This window comes from Lactuca virosa, chromosome 4 (assembly GCF_052849685.1).
Source record: "Lactuca virosa cultivar CGN04683 chromosome 4, Lactuca_virosa_CGN04683_v6, whole genome shotgun sequence".
In the NCBI taxonomy this organism is placed as follows: domain Eukaryota; kingdom Viridiplantae; phylum Streptophyta; class Magnoliopsida; order Asterales; family Asteraceae; genus Lactuca; species Lactuca virosa.
Genome location: NC_136429.1, coordinates 74,421,774 through 74,442,665, shown reverse-complemented (window position 1 = coordinate 74,442,665; position 20,892 = coordinate 74,421,774). Strand labels below are relative to the sequence as shown.

The 20,892-nt window shown below is 30.8% G+C and overlaps 1 protein-coding gene across 1 annotated transcript; it reads right to left on the bottom strand.

Moving 5' to 3' along the window:
• Nucleotides 1–614: 614 nt before the first annotated feature.
• On the bottom strand, nt 615–11,267 carry CER1 (Fatty acid hydroxylase superfamily). The gene is made up of 10 exons (XM_079042557.1): nt 11,137–11,267; nt 6,797–7,020; nt 6,079–6,311; nt 5,415–5,634; nt 3,313–3,691; nt 3,111–3,218; nt 2,520–2,720; nt 2,205–2,306; nt 1,890–2,063; nt 615–978 (listed from the first exon to the last, which is right to left on the bottom strand). The coding sequence occupies exons 1-10, from the start codon at nt 11,194–11,196 to the stop codon at nt 811–813; spliced, it is 1,869 nt and encodes a 622-aa protein (XP_078898683.1). The 5' UTR covers nt 11,197–11,267; the 3' UTR covers nt 615–810.
• Between the last annotated feature and the right edge of the window lie 9,625 nt (nt 11,268–20,892).

Genomic DNA, 20,892 nt, shown 5'->3' with positions numbered 1-20,892 from the left:
AAATAAATGCTCTTGAATTTGATAAAAATTGTTATAGTTTTACTTTTTTTTTTGAATTTTTGGTTCCTTAAAGCTTTAAGTTTAGTATAAATGTTTGGTTTTATCTTTTTCTTTTTCCTTTCTATTAAAGTCTTCAAGTTTGTAGAAATATTCGATTTTACTAAATAAACCTATATAAAATTAAAAGGTCAAAAATTCAAATATCAGCCTTTAATGAATCAGAAATACAGACGATAAAAATGAAGACTTTCCTATCATTAGGCCCAAAAATTAATACCCGATAGCCTAAGTTAAGTAAACTTAACAAAATTTGCTTTTAACAAGAGTTGAACACTATCATGGAAATCAACCAAATCATCTGCAAGAACGTTTTGTGGGCCAGAATGACATATATATATATATATATATATATATATATATATATATATATATATATATATATATATATATATATATATATATATATATTATCTCAATATTCGGCCCAATTTTCAAGGTCAAAATTTTATACTCAGCGTAGAAAATGTTATACTCAATTATATTAAAATAATCAAACTGCATAATATGTGGCCGGTCCAAACCATTTGTGGGCCCTATACGAAAACCAAAGAAGGTTGTAAATTCATAGCAGTATATAATAGCCAAGTAAAGTTAACAAAATTCATAACATATATATAAAACTAATATTAGAGGATAAAAATTTCCCGATTACATATTATCAACAATAGTATATATGTTTAACAAAGATAAGAGTAGCTTTAAATATAAAAATGAATACCCTCAAAACATCAAACTGATAGGTTTCAAGTTTTATTTAAATGATGTCGTCAGAGGAGTAAAGCCATGTAGAAGACTTGCTTGCCAAATTTTATCAATGTTGAACATCTCATTCCCACATTCATTAACATTCCATCCTTCTAAGCCATGTAATATTCCAGCTATTCTCCATGCACTCATCACCCTTCTTGGCAACCAATTCTTCCAGAAAAAAAAAATCAAATATCAGTTTACCATAATAACCTAAATCCAAAAGACTTCATTTAGCTCGATGACCCCTTTGAAGAGGTTTTGGTGTATCATGAGCAAAGGCGATTTTACATTGAGATAAGGGGTGTTCATGGATGCCCCTTGATTTGGAAATTTTGTTAAGAGATTATATTATATTTTTTTATTGGACACCATTAAATATTATAGATGGACACCATTATACCATTTAATTAGATAAATAAATTAACAATTGTATCAGGCCTGTCCCTGGGCGATAGGGGTGACCGTCCAGGGCCCATCTTTTAAAGGGGCCCATTTTTTTAATGGAAATTGTTATATTTAGAATATAGTACAAGTAGTTTTCTTTCAATTATTGAGTTATTATAAAGAACTTGATAACATTTGTGTATTTTAAAGGCCCATTTTTTTTTCTTTCGTCCTGGGCCCAAAATATGTTTGGAACGGCGTGAATTGTATCATGAGATGATTAACAAAAAAAAATCTTTTGAACATATATCAAAATATATTTTGAATTTTTGGTCATTTAAAGTGTGAGAATAAAAATGAAAAAAATAATGAAAAAAACAACCTATAAATAACACACACACATACACACACACAAAAAAAAACATGTTTTTAGGTCTTTGAAAACTTGTGGTGAACAATTGTAAGATGTTGATGTCGACCACCAAATTTTTTCAACATTTTGATTTTATTATTTCAATTAAGTTGGACACACGTTAGTTTGAATTATATATGATTCACTAGTGATCATAATAAGCCATATAAAACAAAAAAGAAGCAAATGATTGTGGTTGCAAGATCGATTGTAAATAAATTAATATATATATATATATATATATATATATATATATATATATATATATATATATTGTACTAACCTCACAAGAGTCAACATTCTCAAGATGTTTGGGAGTCAACATGGCAGGGGTAGTATAATAAAAACAATCTTTGTTCACTCTCTTTGGAGGGAATTGAGAGTAAGGGATGATTAGGGTTCCCTTTGATGCCTTTAACTCTTCTTCTTTGCTTAGCCCATCTCCCACCAACCACACCTTTATAAAATTCAAATTTAATATCATTATTTTATTTATTAGTAATTAAAAGATAGTATCTTTACAAAATTCAAATTTAATATTATTATTTCATTTACTAGTAATCAAAAGATACTTGAAAACTCAATAATTACAACTTACTTTTTGTGAGCAACTTCTCATAGTAATCAATTTATCTTGATCACCGGACAATTCAAGCTCTGATTTAAGTCGTTGATAGTTGTGGGATCGAGATATTGAAACCTACAACACGTTGAATCAACATTAAGATAATCTTTAGGAGAAAATTGAAATTGAACCTAAAATAAAATCTCACTATACAGTTTTTTTAACATTGCCCCAAGATTGAAAAAAAAAAAAAGCATGTGTAATTCGAACCCAAAAACAGTTACTAATCCATGACTACATAGTTACTTGAACCAAAAACAAAGTTGATGATATTAAAAGCGAAATTACCTGAATACCCTTGTGACATAGAGCTAGGGCAAGGGAATAAGCAACCTTATTGAAGTTGCCCCTAATAACAACTTGAGTGGTGCCTTTGGGTATGCTATTGAGAACCACAGCAACTGCTAGGCTACTACCATCCACCAGCTTCACTTTTAGTTTCGGATTTCTCCTTATGAAAAGCTCCCCGCTTCCATTCAACTCCTCCGCCTATAAATATTATCAATAACTCAAGCATATAACTTCAGTCTGAGGATCATCCAAAATACATATGATGAAGCATATATATATTTAATTTGGATGATTGTCATAATGGTTTTCCATCAAATCCACGTAATAAAAGCTACGAATTTTTAGAAATAGTTTGAAACAACATATATTTATGAAAAACACCCAAAAAAAAACATGAATAAGGTGCTGTATAAAGTTCACGAAGTGATTGTCCACACTTTACAACTCATTAATACATATTATGATATACATTTAACCTTTTAATACAAGAATCAAGATTTTGGAGATGAAAAACATATAAAAGTTTATATTAGATGTGAATCTCAAAAACAATATATAAGTTCAAATATATAAAAATAAAAGCAAAACCTGATTGAGTAGACCTAGAGTTACAACTTTGGCCCCTTTTACGTCGGCTTCCAGTATCGCATTTTCAATCAATTCGTTGATACTCTCTCTGTGCCATTCCATGAAATACTACAAAGAAATTCCAAGAAAGTTGAGCATTTTACTTTCAAAATATATATAATAAGAAAAGAATAAATAGTTTAAAAAAAATACATCTACGTACTTGTATCTTGTATTTTGGTATGGCCCACGTTTGCATTATGAGATTTTTAAAAACATTTCTTTCAACTACGAAGGTTTTGCCATAAATCCAAGTAATTAGCATTGATATCATCGTGACAGGCCATAGCATGAGCAAGTACCATTTGGGAGATGTGTATGGCTTAGAAGCAACCGACGCAAACCCAAGTCTCATGTGGTAGATGGATTCTGGAGTTGTTAGATGTGTTAAATGTACCACATTTGGTGACTCATCTTCCTGCTTAAGTGATTTTTCGTACAATGTGTCTGTAGATTTGTCGAGTGTGCCATAGACATAGTCGTAGAATGGCATGAACAGGGAATAATTGGTTCTGAATTGAGTATGATGCAAAGAATGATACCTATACAGACAAAAGTGGTCTTATTAACAAATATATATATGAGCATAAACAACTACGTATATCCAACCACCAAAATTATCGTCTCCGTAAAACATATTATCTTTCAAATATCATATATTTATTTTTATACTAGGGTGTCATAGTGAAAATTTAATATTGTTCATGTCTCATGTCAATAAAATTATGGAATTTCCACTATCCACCCACAATTTCACAAACCCTGACTGATAAGGGCTTCTATATGGGCACTTCAAATGCCTTGCAAATGGCAACAGAAATGAAGTATCATCAATCTTCTTTTAATACTTGTATCATTCACACTTTTGCAAACCACTAATGTTTCAATCGTTAGTTTTTGTATATACCCTGTAATACCAGAACTTTTATGAAAATGGTCCCCATTGAGGCATTGACGCCTAAACAACAATAAATAAATATATATATATATATATATATATATATATATATATATATATATATATATATATATATATATAAAATAGCTCGTAGGTTGGTGATATAAATAATAAAACTTTACGAGAATGTGATATACATTATGTAGGTAACTAGATGTAGCATGCGATGCCGCAAAACAATAGATTTCTGATTTATGAAAATTAATATGTAAAAAAACTGTTACATGTTTTTAAAAACCAAAATATATGTAAACGAATATGTAAAAAATGGAAGATGTCTTGAAAAAAAAGAATTAAAAAAAAACGGAATCTTTTTAATAAAATATGCAGAAAGTCCAAGATGTAAAAAAAAAAAAATAATACAACTTTGTAAAAAGATTATGTAAAAAAAACAAAGTTGTAAAAATATGCAAAAATAGTAGTAAAAAATTACTAAAAAGAAAAGGATTGTAAGAAACATATAATTTTTATACATAAAAAAAAAATTTAGACGAAATTCATAACGAAATATAAAAGTTTAGCCAAAACCGTACAAAAAAATTTGTTAGATTTGTAAATTAAAAAAAAAAAACAGTCTTAGACCAAAATCATAACTAAAATTAAAATTTAGGGAAAAATTATGAAAATAAAATCTTGATTGGGGTGGAACTAGACTGAAATATAGGGTCAAATGGGGTGGATTGTCTTTACCCTGTTCATTGTGACCTGTGAGTTTTTTTTAAAAGAGAATAATTAAACCTGGATCTCCGGTAGACAAATTAAGGAAGGGAAACACATTTTTGTTATAAAACGCCAAATAACTATTATAACTGTTAACTTAAATGATTGAAAATTAATAAAGTTAAAAAAAATGGGACACATATCGCAAGCCATAAAAAGCAGAAAATGGAAAGGAAGTAATTTGTTATTATTTGTTATAAAAACAATTATTAAGAAATGACCACATAAGGCAATTACTTATCAAGTTATTATGACGTGATCTCCTAAGGAAGTTGAGATTCCACTATGTATGAGAAAAGATAGATATTTAAGATTTTTTAAAATATAATTAAAATGGTGTTTTAGTACATCTCCTGGAAAAGTTTGTTTTCAGTACTAGGAAATCTTGTTATCACAATCGACTAAATTAAGAAAGATCTTCAAGTTGTGTACATGCCATTATGCATGTTGCTCTCCACTTGACCACTTGGATATCATACATATGTGTGATCATGATAAGGTGACCATTTCCATATATTTCGATTATTATATAAATAAAAATAATTTCTGAATATAATATATTTGGACATGAGAGCATATATACTTACGTAGGGGTGTACATCAGGTATTTGAGAGGAGGGAAGATTGAGAAGGCTATTTTCGGGATTAGCTCAAAGTTGCAATGGCCCATGTTGTTCATCACATCAATGTAGGTAACATAGCCAGCGAATGCAACAATGGACCCAGTCTTGGTTAGGGTCACGGTCAGCAATGGTATTGCAAACAGCATAAAGTAGGCAATGTGCTCACCAAATGGATGAATCACAGCTGCATCATTGAAGAAGCCAATTTGTATTAGCAATTGTATTTCATGCATTAATACTTGGACATTTTCATGTTAAGGTGTTCTTTCAAACTTTACGACCATTAAATATGAAGCAATTTAATGTGAGTGAATAAAGATACCTAAAAGAAAACAATTCTACATCCGGGGACCATTGACAACAAATGAGGATGCATTCATGGGTAGTAAATTAGGGTGGATATATGATTAAGGAAATCTTTATGTTTATGTACCAATGCAAGTAAAATGACGAAACTACACTTATTTTATGATGTTGCAAGTCAAATGACAAACATCAACAATAGGCAGTGATTTGCATGTGATGGACCCGTGATTATTTAAGAATTATTGGTGCGATTTTTCCTAAAGTTGTGAGCAAAATGACAAAAATGCCCCTAATGCAAGAGGATGGTAGAGATATGATTTACATGTGATTGGTTCGGTGACGATTGAAGAATGATGGTGAGAATGATAGCGATTGTAGAGGTAATGGTGGTGGAGGGCTCTATGTAGCCAATAATAAAGAAACTCTACGACTCCCATGTGTAGCAAAGTTACAATGATCACTCCATCTAATCTCCAAAGAGGCAATTGTTTGGATTCATCTAATGAATAAAATCCGATATAGTACAATAACCCGTTGAATATTATTTGATCATCCCTGCAAGAAAAAGTGAAATTTTAATTAATTCACAATTGATTTGGTTTTCCACTGTTGACCCTATCTCCAAGCTTTTGTAGCAACACAGAATATGTGTTAAAAAGGTATTTTTGGCATTTTTACTTTATTGCTTTTGTTTTCTTAAGGAATAAGTGGTTTTATACTTTTATTGCATTTTAAAGGCGGGATAGACCATAGAACCTGTCGACACTACATGGTGTATATCATGGTGAATCCGTAGAATCTCAAGGCAATTAGAAGGGCAAATTGATAACTTGCACATTGTTTTTCGATCCATTGGTGTAATCATTAGGGAACTCATCAAAAACTTATAGTAACAAGTGTAACTCATAACTTCACGATGTATTCTCTAACGATATCTATTTAATTTTCTCTAAACGGAAATATATATATATATATATATATATATATATATATATATATATATAGAGAGAGAGAGAGAGAGAGAGAGAGAGAGAGCATGCCAATCTCTTTCACGGTCGACTTGGTCAAACTCAATGGTCTTGTCAACAATTCTGTTTTTGCCTTTGGCGGTTTTGTAACGAGAGAGTGAAATCCAAAACTGATTGTTGAGCATTCGGAACAACATGAAGGGAAAGATCAACATAAGGCCATAATCTCTATCTTTTGCATCCGATGTGATGAAATCATATGTACTCTTCACCACCCATGGTGCCCATACCACATACTTTGACATCATCCAACAAAAATAATAAAATTAGAACAAAAAATATTATGTAATGATCACACACATATATATAGTCATAATGTATAACAGTATAAACAAATATACTTGATGGGAATAGAATGACACAGATACAAGTATGTATGTTTTTCTGGAAACAGAAACCAAAATAAGGTTATATCTCCTATGGTGAATATGATACGATACGAAGAAATTTTTTTTACCCAAACCATGTACCGGTAATTGGTAAAAAAGAATTTGATACCAATATCATACCAAGTATATTTGATGTAAACCTGTTTGGTTATCCGATGTGCATGAGGATTTAATCGATCTAAACTTGATTTGTTTGAAAACTAGTTTTATTGAAATTGGTTCGCTTTGATTCAAAATGTTGGAAACCGGATTTTGACTGAACAACTAAAAACACCATGTAACCGGTGAAGTGAAAAAAGAGAAAAATCCATAGGAAACCAATAAAAAGATTAAAACTAGTGCTCAATAGTAAAAAGAAAACTCATTGTTAACAAGATACATGTATTTATGCCATAATAAAAAAGAATTCATTGTTGGGAATCAAAAACAGAAAACTCACATATATGTACCCATGAATATTTACAAACATCTTACTTAATAAATTCAAAGAGTTGAAACTTGCCTAGATTGAAAATAAACTAATATAAGACCGAACTTAGAACATTACAATATGAGAGTTTTTTTTTGAACGACTGGTTATTAGTTAAAAGTTAATATCACCAAGTTAGTAGAATTCGCTAATGTTCAGATTAAAACTCGAAACTTTTAATCTAAGAGACAAAACCTCTACCAAATATACTAATCTCACATTAACAATACAAGGTTTTTTTTTTTTAATTAAGTTTATTCGGTTAAAAAAAACTACGTAAAATCACAAAAAGTTATTATATAAGTTTTTTTATTTCAAAATATCTTCAAATTGTTTGTTAATTTTCAAGTTTAAGAGAAAGAGCTGTTTAGAGTATTTTTATATTATTTTCTTTATTTACTCAATAAATTAATATTGATTTTTTATTTTTTGATATGACTCGTAAAATAAGTTTGTGAAAACAGCTTTAGTAAAGTAAAAGTTAAGGCTTTTGGTTTGTTGATGTAATGCAATGACTACATTTAAAATTATTTATAGATCAATATAATGTGAAGTTTTTTGGACATTATATTAAGTTGAAATACTACATATTTGTTAAAACTAAGACCACCCCACAACAGTGGCTTTACAATTCTTTCAAGTTGTAATGTAGATCAAGTTTGAGGGCTAAATCAGTTTGTTCTTTCAACTGTTGCAATCCTTGCAAACAATTGATGGTGGGCCACTTTTAAAATAAACACAATTAAAGCCAATTTTAAGGATATATGGTGGCCATTTTTTCTTGTCGGCAAATATATATATATATATATATATATATATATATATATATATATATATATATATATATATATATATATATATATATATATAATTTGTGATACATATATACTATACAAGTTGATTAAAACAAAATATTAAATAAAAATGATTAAACGGCAAGTTTATGTGAATATGAAATTTGAAATAAGTAAAAATTATGAAATATTAAAAATAAAAAAAACATGAAAAAAATAAATTAAAATTATGTGTTTAGTTGTCAGACTCGTGTACTAAATGTGCTAATTATAACAAAATGTTAAATACAAAGTTTTCAACTGTAAATTTATTTAAAATTGAAATTGAAGTTTGAAATTCGAAATTAATATAGTTATTATGGTATTTTTAATTTATAGAAACTAAATTAATGATATATTCAAAAATGAATAATGAAATAAATGACAAGTGGAACATAAATTATCTCAAAATTTTGACAAAATGACATGTGACATAATGAATGAAAAAATGAAATGTGGCAAAATTATTTTCATTTATTAGGTAGGATATATATATATATATATATATATATATATATATATATATATATATATATATATATGGGGTGTCAATAAACATATTTTAAAATGCCAAATAAACGAAAATTTGTAATTTTTACGTGCATATTACTCATATTTCGTATGTATGCGTATTATTCTACGGGAATATTACATTATAGACTTTTTAGAATCTTTTAGAATATTCTAATAGAATATATTACATATATAGTTATTTTTACAAAATTATCATGAACAAATTTATTGAACATACAATTATTAAGAAAAAATTCATGAACAAATTTATGGTTGGAATATTTGCACGTAGATTTTTTTTTTATTTTCTAAATGTATTTTTAATTGTATTTTTATTTTTTTGGAAAAAACATTAGAAATTAATAAAAATTATTTTTTTTAGTTTTTTTTTGTCAATTTTGTCATTATTCTAGTTGTTTTATAATTTTTTGATTTATAAAATAAGTATTTTAAGTTACCTCTTTATGTCTCATAAAAAATTTATGGCCTCAAAATAATATATATATATATATATATATATATATATATATATATATATATATATATATATATATATATATATAATGGACCCATAACCATCAATTACGAAAATAGAAAAGAGATTTCTAGCCGAAGAAAATAATATACTTATATCTTATGAATTGTGTCACCTCAACCTTATATTTTGGATAAGAATTCATCCAAACTTTGAACTACATGATGATAATTAATAATACATGAGAAATTGTTTCATATTAGCAAAGTATGTTTTTTGAAAATTTTATTATGATCTTAAATGCATCCATTTTCCCAACATATATATTCCCACAACATATAATATAATGTGGGACCAACACATATATTACTTCAAAAAGGATCCATTTAGCATCATCCAGTTTCAATTATATTTGATGCATGAGAGATGAGAGATAGTTTAGCAAAGCTAGTAACTATTGGAGCCATTAATATATTAACGAAAATATGAAACTATGTTTTAACTTCAAACACTGTAATCAAAATTTCTTGCTTTCACATAAATTTAATGTTTTTTGTTTATCAATTAAATGTAATTATTATTTTGTAACATAAATATAAATACGTAATTTTAAACATATTTACCTTTATATGTAAATATTAACGAAAAAACAAGAAAGTGTTCCCCAGAAGTTAGAGTACTTCTGGGATGTTATTCTAAATGTTAGCTTCAAAGTTTGATGCTCGTCTAAGTTTAATGTTCTTCAAAAGTTTAACCTTGGTGTTGTTTTTGTTTGCTGGTATTATCTCATTTTTTTATTTAACGTTTTTAGTTCTGTTGGCCTTTTGTTTTCTTGTAATCTGGACAGTGTTGTACTTTGTCCAGCTTCCCACTGCTTCCCACAGGCATTTTTTAGTTTTTATAATACTTTCTACTGTTCAAAAAAAAACAAAAAAAAACAAAAAAAAAAAAAAGAAAAAAAAAAAGAAGAAGAAGAAGTTGGTATACTTCTGTCCATCAAATTGAACATTTAATATTTTATTTATAATTCCATAACTATTGTGATTTAGTTAAAAATATATATAAACTTGGAATAAGAAACAAGCTTTCCAGAAAAATAGTTGGCAAAATTATTTGAATAGTTGAACAGAGTTGCCTTAGTTGCTTGGACAAATTACAATAAATCAATAATATATTAGCTATTTTTATAGTTTAAATTTGATGTTAAGAAAAGCCATCTAAGTTTATATTTTTTCTAATATGTTCACTTTTGATTTGCCAACCTGCTCTAGCAACTGCAAGATGTCACAATATTATGTTTTTTTTTTTGTCAAATTTAAGAGTTTCAGTTGAAACTTTTACCCTAAATTTTGACAATATGTTCCATTAAAGCAATTAAATTTGGAGAAAAAATCTATTATAACCACTTTAACTTGTTATAACAGATCATAGCATGTCAAAATGACATAAAAAAAAATATTAAACTTGGATAACTTACATTATGAAATTCTAAAATAGAATATAGTGGTTTTTATATATTCTTTCCAAATCTCTTTTCTAAATGTTATATTTCAAACAAAAGTGGAAAAAAGAATTATATTTAAACATCGAAATAATATTTTTATTGAAGATTAATAGTTACAAACACAGTGTCATATTAAACAAACCCAAAAACCAAATATGGACGGTTGTACCTTGTAACTTCTAAGTGGTTTCCAAGGCCAGTCAGTGAGAAATCCTGGAGTTGTAGCCATTGATGAATTTTGTGGAAGAGGAGAAGGTTGGAGTAGATGTGTGTACTTCGAGACTTCTATTTTATTTATAGAGAAATATCATCTCTAATTGCCAACATGCAATAACTACACCAGCAATTATTTCAACTTTAAAATTGGACCGATTTTATAACTTAAACCGGTGGTTTGCTTCTTTGATTTAAATTGATTTTTTTTCAATGTAAAGATAAGGAAAAGTTTTTGTGAGTACATAATGCAAAAAACAGGAAGTACAAAAAAACGAAATAGTGAAAACCAGAATGTATAAAACGTTGATGAGATAAGGTCATCCATTATACCCACCACTAACCATTATAGTGGTGGGTGTCACATCATCACCACCAACTACCACTAAAAACTTGGGATACTCACCACTATATCCCTTTTATTTTTTGATTATTAAAATAAAAAATATATATTTTAATTAATTAAATTGTAGAGAGAAGTGGAGAAAGGTAAAGAGAGATAGAGAGAAATAGAGAGAGAAGCAAGTTTATTGGCTGTGGTGTTCCGTTCTTTTTTCTTATGGACATGAAAAGATCTAGGCAACAATCCTACATTTTTTTTTCTAGGCAACAATCCTACATTTTTTTTTCTCATGGACATAGAAAAGATGCCGATTATCTAAAGGAAGAAGGAAGGAATAATGTTAAGAAGATCAATCTAAGATCGAAGAAAAAGTATCTATTTGTAAAACAAACAAAAACAAAAACAAAAAAATAATAAATAAACAAAACAAAACAAAAAATGTTAATTGATACTTTATAGGAAGGGTTAATGGCATTGTAGCTCAACCAAACATCACCATTCTGTTTTAAATGGTATTTCATGTTTTTTTTTTTGGTATTTTAGGGGCATAAAATCTATTTTTACCTGTTAAAGAGACATTGATTTGTAATTACCGGTCATAAAGAGTTATGACATCCCACGTGACGTTTTAGTCATTAATATTTGTCTATGTGGCCTTGAGATGGATATTCTATTATTATTATTAGGTTTTAAAATTCTTACAAAATCAGTTATTACCATGTAATTTTGTAAATATTAGAATTAAGAACATTTGAAGAATATTAAAGTTATTCCCGAAGAACATTCATTAAAGACCACCTAGAACCATCACTGTCAACCACCATGCACCACCGTCAACCACCACAACCACCATGAATAGGCAAAATGACGGATTCTACCAAAGTCAACATAACTACCAAATCCAAATCACAACTATAATAGCAACATATGAATCAATAACCACAACCAATCGTTCATTAGGTAATTTGGGATCTTGATCAAAATTTAAATTGAAAAAAAAATCATTACATAACTTGAAACTGCAAGTAAATCCCAAATCAGAAACAAACTCATAGATCTGAAAATCGGAACATTCTCTATACGTCACCACCACCGGCATATCTGGAAAGCTCTAATCTTTTTGCTTAAATGAAAAAGGCAATAAAAATTCGGTCAGAAATATTATACTTCCGACGATGTTGATGATTTTATCTACCTTCTCTTAAATCTGAAGAAAATCCCTCATAAAGACTTCACCAAAAGCCCCAAAATGATTCTTCTTCTCTACTCTTTACGCACTTCACCGAAATCTTCCTGCAGTTGTCTTATAATCGATTTTTTTTTGAAATTGGAGTATCCTCGTATGTAACACCCGTGTTCCAGTATGGTTTAGTTTTTATTCTCTAGGGATAAAGATGGAGTTTTTTGGAAAAACTTTGTGCCACGGCGTGGAGTAAGGATGCCCACGGCGTGGAATTGTATAAGTGGCACGCGTATTTTATTGACCCACCACGGCGTGGCCAAGGAAAGCCACGGCGTGGCAACTGATCAGGCCCAATCCCATGACTCTTTTAATGTTCCCTTCGTATTTAAGCCTCTCTATCTTGGTTCTAGGGTTCATTTCTCAGCCTTTATCCCCCAACCTCAGATAAACCCTAATCCTTTCCCTCTTGGTGGTTTTGGTACATTTAGGAAGGAAGTGAGGAAGAATTGGTGCAAGGATCAAGCAAGCCACACTTTATCATCTTGGTTATCACCTTCTGGACCATTTGTAAGGATTCAAGTCTCTATCTTTTGAGTTATTCTCTTAGATCTAAGTTGTTTTGGTCCCTTTTTGGTTCATTGAGTTGATTGAGTGAATAGATGGAACAAAGTTGGCAACTTTATTTCTCTCTAGTGTCCCTTGAGCATCATATTTTATGGATTTGAAGTTTGGTGGTGACTAGTGAATTGTGCATAAGTTTAGGTCATTTTCTTGCCAATCCACTAGGATTTGTTATGCTAGTTGTCTTTGTGACTCTTGCATGGTATGTTGGGCTAGGCCCATTGTATGACGGGCTAGGCCCGCTGTATGACGGGGTAGGCCTATTTGTATGTTGGGCTGGGCCCATGGATCAGGAAGGGCTAGGCCCAATGTGTAACATCCAAATTTTAGATAAAATTTTCATTTTAAATTCATTCCAAACATACGATAATCATATCAAAAAAGTCAGGACTATATCATAGTAAATGTTATCAAAGTACAAAATCCCAAAATCACGTGGTGCGGAAAAACATAGGTGGATACAGTGCAATCAGACCGGGCTCCTCCCTTTCGATCTGGAAGTACCTAAAACATAAACTGAAAATAGTAAGCACAAAGCTTAGTGAGTTCCCCCAAAATACCTCATACCATACATATATAACAGTCAAAAACATACTGGGTCTATTTCACCCCTTTCGGTATCTTTCAAACGGTACTAGGTCTATTTCACCCCCTTCGGTATCTTTCAACCGGTACTGGGTCTATTTCACCCCTTCGGTATCTTTCAACCGGTATCGGGTCTATTTCACCCCTTCGGTATCTTTCAACCGGTATCGGGTCTATTTCACCCCTACCACTAACACATATAATCATAACAATAAGAGTCACAAAGACATCAAACAAACACATGCATATAGGTAATTGTCACGAAGACAATCATCTGTTGGATTAGGTGCCTAAGCGCATAACTATAATTGGTATGTACTTGACCCGAGAGTAGCATGGTCCATTTGGGTTGCATATCACCACGACAATTTGATAGGATGGACTTTTGAGAAGAGGTTATTTATGATTTATTAATATATTATAAGTTCTAATATATTAATGTGAAATCATATGATTTAATTAGTATTGATAAAGAATTAATTTGGAATTAATTTAGTGATCAAAAGAGACTAATTAAATTACTGGGGACTAATTGTGTAAATTAGTTATATATATATGTTTTGGGCTTATGATACATGATGGACTAAGTTTATGGAAGAATCCATAAAGAGTTAGCCCGCTTGAATCATGGATCATGGATAATAAGCCCAAGTGTATGGATTAGGGTTTACCCATGACTCTTGGATTCCTACACTATATATATGACACCCTATAGCCTAAAATTTGTTGGATAAGTTTTGCTAGAGTGTTCTTGGAGAGCCATAACCTATTTTAGTGTGCATAAACTCTCTCAAAAGTCATCCTTTGTCTAAGGTATGTTGTGAACCATTTAAGGTGCAACATTTGGGGCACTAAGTTCTTAAAGGCCAAATACAACAAGTTCTACAAGCTACATAAAGATGTAAACTCCTAACTAGTATTTTTGTTGTTTATGTCAATTGCATGTTAGTTGTAGGCTTAATGCTTTGGAAACAATATTGCATGTATAATTAGAGAAAACATAGATCCAAAACATTTAGGGTTGTATGTGCACCATAGGATGTTGTAGTATACAAAACCCAACAGTGGTATCAGAGCCATGAGTTGTTTTCTGTTATATTGATGCAAATGTTTGATTTTCAAAGTTGAAAGAAAAAAACATGAAGTTTGTCAAATTTTGAGATAATTTCTTGATTTTATGAAAAACTAATTATTTGTAAATTTGAGTCATTTTACTACAAAAGTTGAATTAGGTCAATTTATTAAAAGATAGAATGATATGATTATTTTATTTGTTTTAAAAGTTTGATCTAAATGTTTTTAAGGAGTTACAAATTTTGTAATAAAATTTTGGAACTCAAAAGTCTTTTTTAAAAGTTATGATCTTAAGAGTTTTGAAACTTCCATAAGTTATGGATATGAAAAGTCTCATTCATTAACTCTTTAAGTTATGAATTCCAAGAGTCTTCAAAGGTTACAAAATTTGTTATAAATGGTTTTGAAGAGTTTTATAACTTGCCCTCAAGTTATGGAACTTGGAAAGTCTCTTTTATGGAATTCTAAAAGTTTTCAAGAGTTACAAAACTTGCCCTCAAGTTTTGGAATTTGAAAAGTTTTTTTTATGAGATATTGAATTCTAAAACTAAAGTTATTTGAAAAGTTTTCAAAAGTATAACTCATGGGTTCATAACTTAATAATAATTTAAATAGTTTTAATTTTGTTTTAGCATCTTGATGTTTTTGAATAATTCGTATTACATCTTTATGGACTTTATTAATAGTTAATTAAAGTTGTTAATTAAAAGAGAATTAATAATTCCATAATAACATGGTTTAAGTTTAATTAAATTAAGAGTATAGTTTAATTAATAGATTAAACCACTTACTATTTTAAAATTTTAAAATACACCCTTATACTATTATAATATTAAAAGTTTAATATATTATGTGTATAAGTAAAAAGTCGGTCTTACCGTTAGTAGGCCTCATTCACGAAGCCGGTCTATAAGGGGGGTATAAGGTTACTGTCTATAAAATGGCGGTTTAATGGGTGTTCACTCTCACCCACCGCTTCCTTGACTGGTGGAGGGTCGTTAGCCGAACGGGTAGGATAGGACATTAATTCTCATTAAAAGTATAATGAAAATACCAAGTAACTAAACACTTATAAATTCTCAATCTTAGTTACTTAGGAAAAATGTGAATTTGGTGTTACCCCCATGAAATTGCACTTTGCACCTTGTTAAGTCGTTAGTGGAGCGCTTGTGGTTAACCGACACACTAATCTGGAACTGACAGTGTGTGGCAAAGGGTAGCTTGATGTTAATCATAGATCAATGGAGCGTGTTTGGTTAACCGGCACATTGATTTGGTGATCTGTAACATTAAGTGTACCAAACTAATTTGCATGGTTATTCACACCTTGTTTGTGATCCTCGGCATCCCAGTCACAAACTTGAAGGGCACAATCAAGATTTAAACATGCCATTGAAAAGTTCAATGAATCTCAAAAGATCTAGGAATTTCAATCCATTTAAAACCTAAAATTCATTTTCGTTTTTCATGGTGGAAATTGGTAAATCGTCATTTACCTACCTTCAAATATTTTGCAATTGGATTACGGCATCCATCTTCCGAATTGTAAAATATTGTGTTGGGTGGGTGTTATATTAAGGACTTAAATCAACTAATTTGAATTTCTCCCTCATAGATGTCTAGTTCTGACAACTATGGTCTTCCTTATCTTTTTGGAAAAAGCCTTCTAATGAAGATGATATCCCACATGGCGATCAAGGTGAAAGATTAATCCCTTTGTTGTGCATTAATGGGACTGGAAATCATACTTCACTTCCTCCACCTCCTCCCTAACCCACAAGTTCAAAGACTTGAAAAGTTTAAGGTCAATCAAGCCCTATTGGCAAGCAAACACAAAGATGGAAGTCTGTATGTGCCAACATCTTAGAGATGAAGTTACATATTTACAGGCTGGGAGAGTTGGGTGTCGAAGTCTCAAGGAAGTTGGCTGTTGACTGGGTTCTTTAATCACTTCCTGAGTCATATGGCGGGTTCATTAAGGACTACTATATGACAGACCACGACATGACCCTTATTGATCTTACCTATTTGCATGTTGCAGCTGAATCAGCAATGATTTGGTGCACAAGTAAAGCATATTTGATTGGAAGGTCTACTCCCAAAACTTCCATGGACATTGGCAATGGTAACATTGGAAGTCCAGAAAAGCTTTCTCTTCCCAATGGAAAGGGATCGACCATGGTAAAGTCAATTGACCAAATGGTAAAGAGAAAGATTAAGTCTGAGATAGTCCAGTATACTATTCCCAAAAGGTCCATATGTTTCTATTGCCAAGAGAAGGGGCATTGGTTGCGAAACTTCTCTATTTACCTGAAAGATTATAAGGATGGTAAAGTCAAAAAGTTTGACTCTACTTCAGGTAAGTCCAATATCTAACTCTATTAAGTTCCTATTTAGAGATTCTTAATACATGATGTAATGTAATTACATTTTGATGTTTTGGAGAATCGAAGAAAAGAAAGGAAACTTAAAGGAAGAATAAGATGATTTTGATCGCGAAGAGATGGATTTCGATCGCATGGTTCAGTGATCAGAATTTTGAGCTATTGCTTAAGAGTTGTGATAGATTGCTTAGGAATAGATAATTGTGATAGATTGCTTAGGAATAAATAACAACATAGTTTTCATTTGTAATTGCATTGTAAGGAAAAGTTTTTCCGCAGTTTTATAAATAAAGAAAAGTTTTTTATTTTATCTAGTTTTAAGTTTCCTTACAATGGAATTTGCAAAAATTGTTGTTTATATGATTCCCTTAATAGCAGTATTGGAAAATGGATTTGATTCTTTCGTTTGTGGTAGTGTCAAAATTTACCAAATAAGGAAAGATTCTCATCACTCAAGTTTCAGTTGGATAGAAACTTGGAATCATGAAAGTTGTATTGTGTGATGAATGAGAATTTTCATCTTTGGGAAATAAGACTAATTCATTGTTCACATGTATATGTGAGTCAAGTAAAGGACTAATGGATTGGGTACACTTGGTTGTGCGCTGGTCAGGTCCACCACAAAGAGTGATAAGACTATTCGTTATAATTTACTAAAGTTTAGTAAATATGGTTATACTTACAAGTTTAAGTGTAATTCTGAAACATTGGAACAGTTTCAATGTTTGGCAGAACGAATGAGAAGAATCAAATTAGGCAGAAAGATAAAAGTTTCTCGAATCTGAAAGGATGGGAGAGTACTTTAGTATCGTGTTTTATGATCATCTTAATGATTATGAAAGACCATATCACAATTGATCCTCTAAGGACACCTTAGTGCACTTGTATGGCTAAGAAGAGGAATTGTGAATTGTTGAAATGGTTAAATCAAGAAGATAAGTCATACTTCGTTCCAAAATCAAGTCTTAGAGTCATACTCAAGATTGTAACTTGAGTAACATAATCTTAAGAAAGGTTTATAACACTCATCAAATGTAAAGTAAAATGTTTCTTACGCTTATACATTTGAAATTGGTAAGTTGTGATGTTTTGGATAAGACAAAGACCAATTAAGACCAATTGTATGAAGTGTTTGTCTTGATAAGAAACCACACTAACTCTTGAATATTTGTTGTTAAGTAATGTTTCTTGACAAAGAGAGTGTCATATGTCAAGAGGTCAGTGGGAGTCTTAAAGATCTTGAAAAGCTTCAAGAACTAATCAAGAATAAACCTATTGTTAATCACTAGCACACGACTTGAGGTTTGTAACCTATCGTGTTGGCATATTCTTGTATCTGTGCCCATTCCAGTTAAAGTTGACTATGCACGTGACTTGTATGCGTTCTCAACTGTTTGCATAACAACTTGGAAGCAATGGTAGGCCATTGTGCTGCCAGGTGGCAAGAAATTAAGATTGAACAAGTTCAGTCCATGTGAGTTTGGATTTGTCACTAACCTTATCTTGTGATTATGGTTATGACAAATTCACATGGGTAGGAACACATACACCATAAAATCTAAGTGTCACAAGGTTTCTCTCCAATTCATGAAAATGATTGTGAGGAAACGCTTTCACTAAATAGATATTAAATAGTTAGCAATTGTGATATTTGCATTCTCAAAATCGATTATGATTACGGCATCCCTCTTCATAGTTCGAATTGTGAGAAATGGCAAAAGATCTAAACATTTGAGACTTATTGCTGTAAGTTATAAAATTGTTTAGACACACATGTGAGCTATCTAAGGAAATGTGTATAAGTTTGAGGAGCCTAGATAAAGTCTTATCGAAGCATCTTGTATCAGAAATCTGAACTTTGGTAAGAAAGTCAACAAGTTTTGTGAGAACATGGCAAATAGAAATATTATAGCAAAAGACTGATCAAGTATCATGTCTTTATGTAAGACATTATGAAACATATCCCATATGCTTCGGGTATAGGATCGATTGCATATGCTATAATATTCTCGTGTTCTAATTTTTCCAAATGCCTAGGGCATTAAGAGGGAAAAAGGACTAGAACGAGATATGACTAAAATGGTTAAGCAATTGTCGAGGACAATCTGAGGTTCACCAAAGATGGGTTCCTTATGGACAATTGGAAGTATATTGTAAAGGACCATATTGACATACTCTGAGAAGAGGTAACTCTTGTTCAAAAGTGATAGTCAAAATGGGAATATGGATATGTTTCCATAAGCGGAAGTTACTCTTTAAATCTGTGTAAGATTAGAAAACTTAATGCAAGAAGGATGTTCAAAGGAATGTACTTTGAATGTGAGACTTCGTTTCCATGGAATTGCTCTCTATTGGAATACTTTGTAATGTCTGTTGCCAAGTCTCTATGACTTTTTTGCATAGTCATTACAAGATGATCATTTCATATAAGTTTAGAATCTAACAGATTTTAGCAAATGGCAAGAATTTGGTATTCTTACATTTACGATAAAGATTTGGAATTGTGAAATGACCATCATTGAAATGTTGTCAATTGATCTATTTCACAAAGAAAGGACCATAGGCAAACATAGTGTGCATGCTTGGAGCATGGGATAACTATTGTTTTAATTCAAGTATTAAGTTGATTATTCGAAACATTATACAATGAATAATGAGTAATCAATATGGCGATTAGATAAAAGGTGTTTTATTTACACTCAAAAGTTTTGGGGCCATATAGGATTAATATTATTCTTGTGTTTCACTTTGCATGTTTTGACTTCCCGAATAACTAGGTTATTCAAACCATCCACAGTCGATCATACTTTGGAAGTAGGTATTGAGGCAAGACTGTCATGGATGGGTCTGTAGGATTGTCTAAGGTGTTAGACATAGCACAACTTTGCTGCAGTATTCATGAGTATTCCTGTAATAAGATTTGAATATTGGATTCAACCCACGCTCATTTGTATCACTTCATTGATTTTATCACGAGTGATCATGATACGATAATATCTTATATTCTTGAAACCAAGACATGTGAGTTGTAATTTACAAGTTGGTTGCACATTGACATATGTAAACGCACCTATAACTTGGTGTTATAAAATATATTATTGTGTGTGATTTGATGAGTAAGTACAAGCAAACATTTGAGTCGAATTTTATCCATTCCTTTTATCCTTGGAGGGATAAAAGCGATATTTGTGGGCCCTCGATGATTTAGTGATGACAAACCTAAGTGCTTGGCCAAGCCTGAACTGATTTGATTTGTTCAATTAGTCAGTCGTCATAAATCGGAAATCGGGAAACAACAGATGGACAGAGAGAATGATTATAATCCATGTCTCAGTCCATATGATATCTTGTAGAATGGAGGAATATATGATCCCTTATCTAATGGACGCGTCATTGACTAGGTCAGAGTTCGACAGCGGCTTTTAAGAGCTACGGTAGCTAGTCGGGATTTTGGAGTCGTACTTGCAATAATAGTTATTAGACTTATCCTAGTGGGAGACTGTTGGATTAGGTGTCTGATAT

What these genes read in the sequence shown, in the direction of transcription:
- CER1 (XM_079042557.1), bottom strand. Translation starts at nt 11,196, where the DNA reads ATGGCTACAACTCCAGGATTTCTCACTGACTGGCCTTGGAAACCACTT. An exon ending in TACCAAAATACAAGATACAA is followed by an intron (nt 3,219 to 3,312) that starts GTACGTAGATGT and finishes ATTTCTTTGTAG; the next exon opens with TATTTCATGGAATGGCACAG. An exon ending in TATGTCACAAGGGTATTCAG is followed by an intron (nt 2,307 to 2,519) that starts GTAATTTCGCTT and finishes AACGTGTTGTAG; the next exon opens with GTTTCAATATCTCGATCCCA.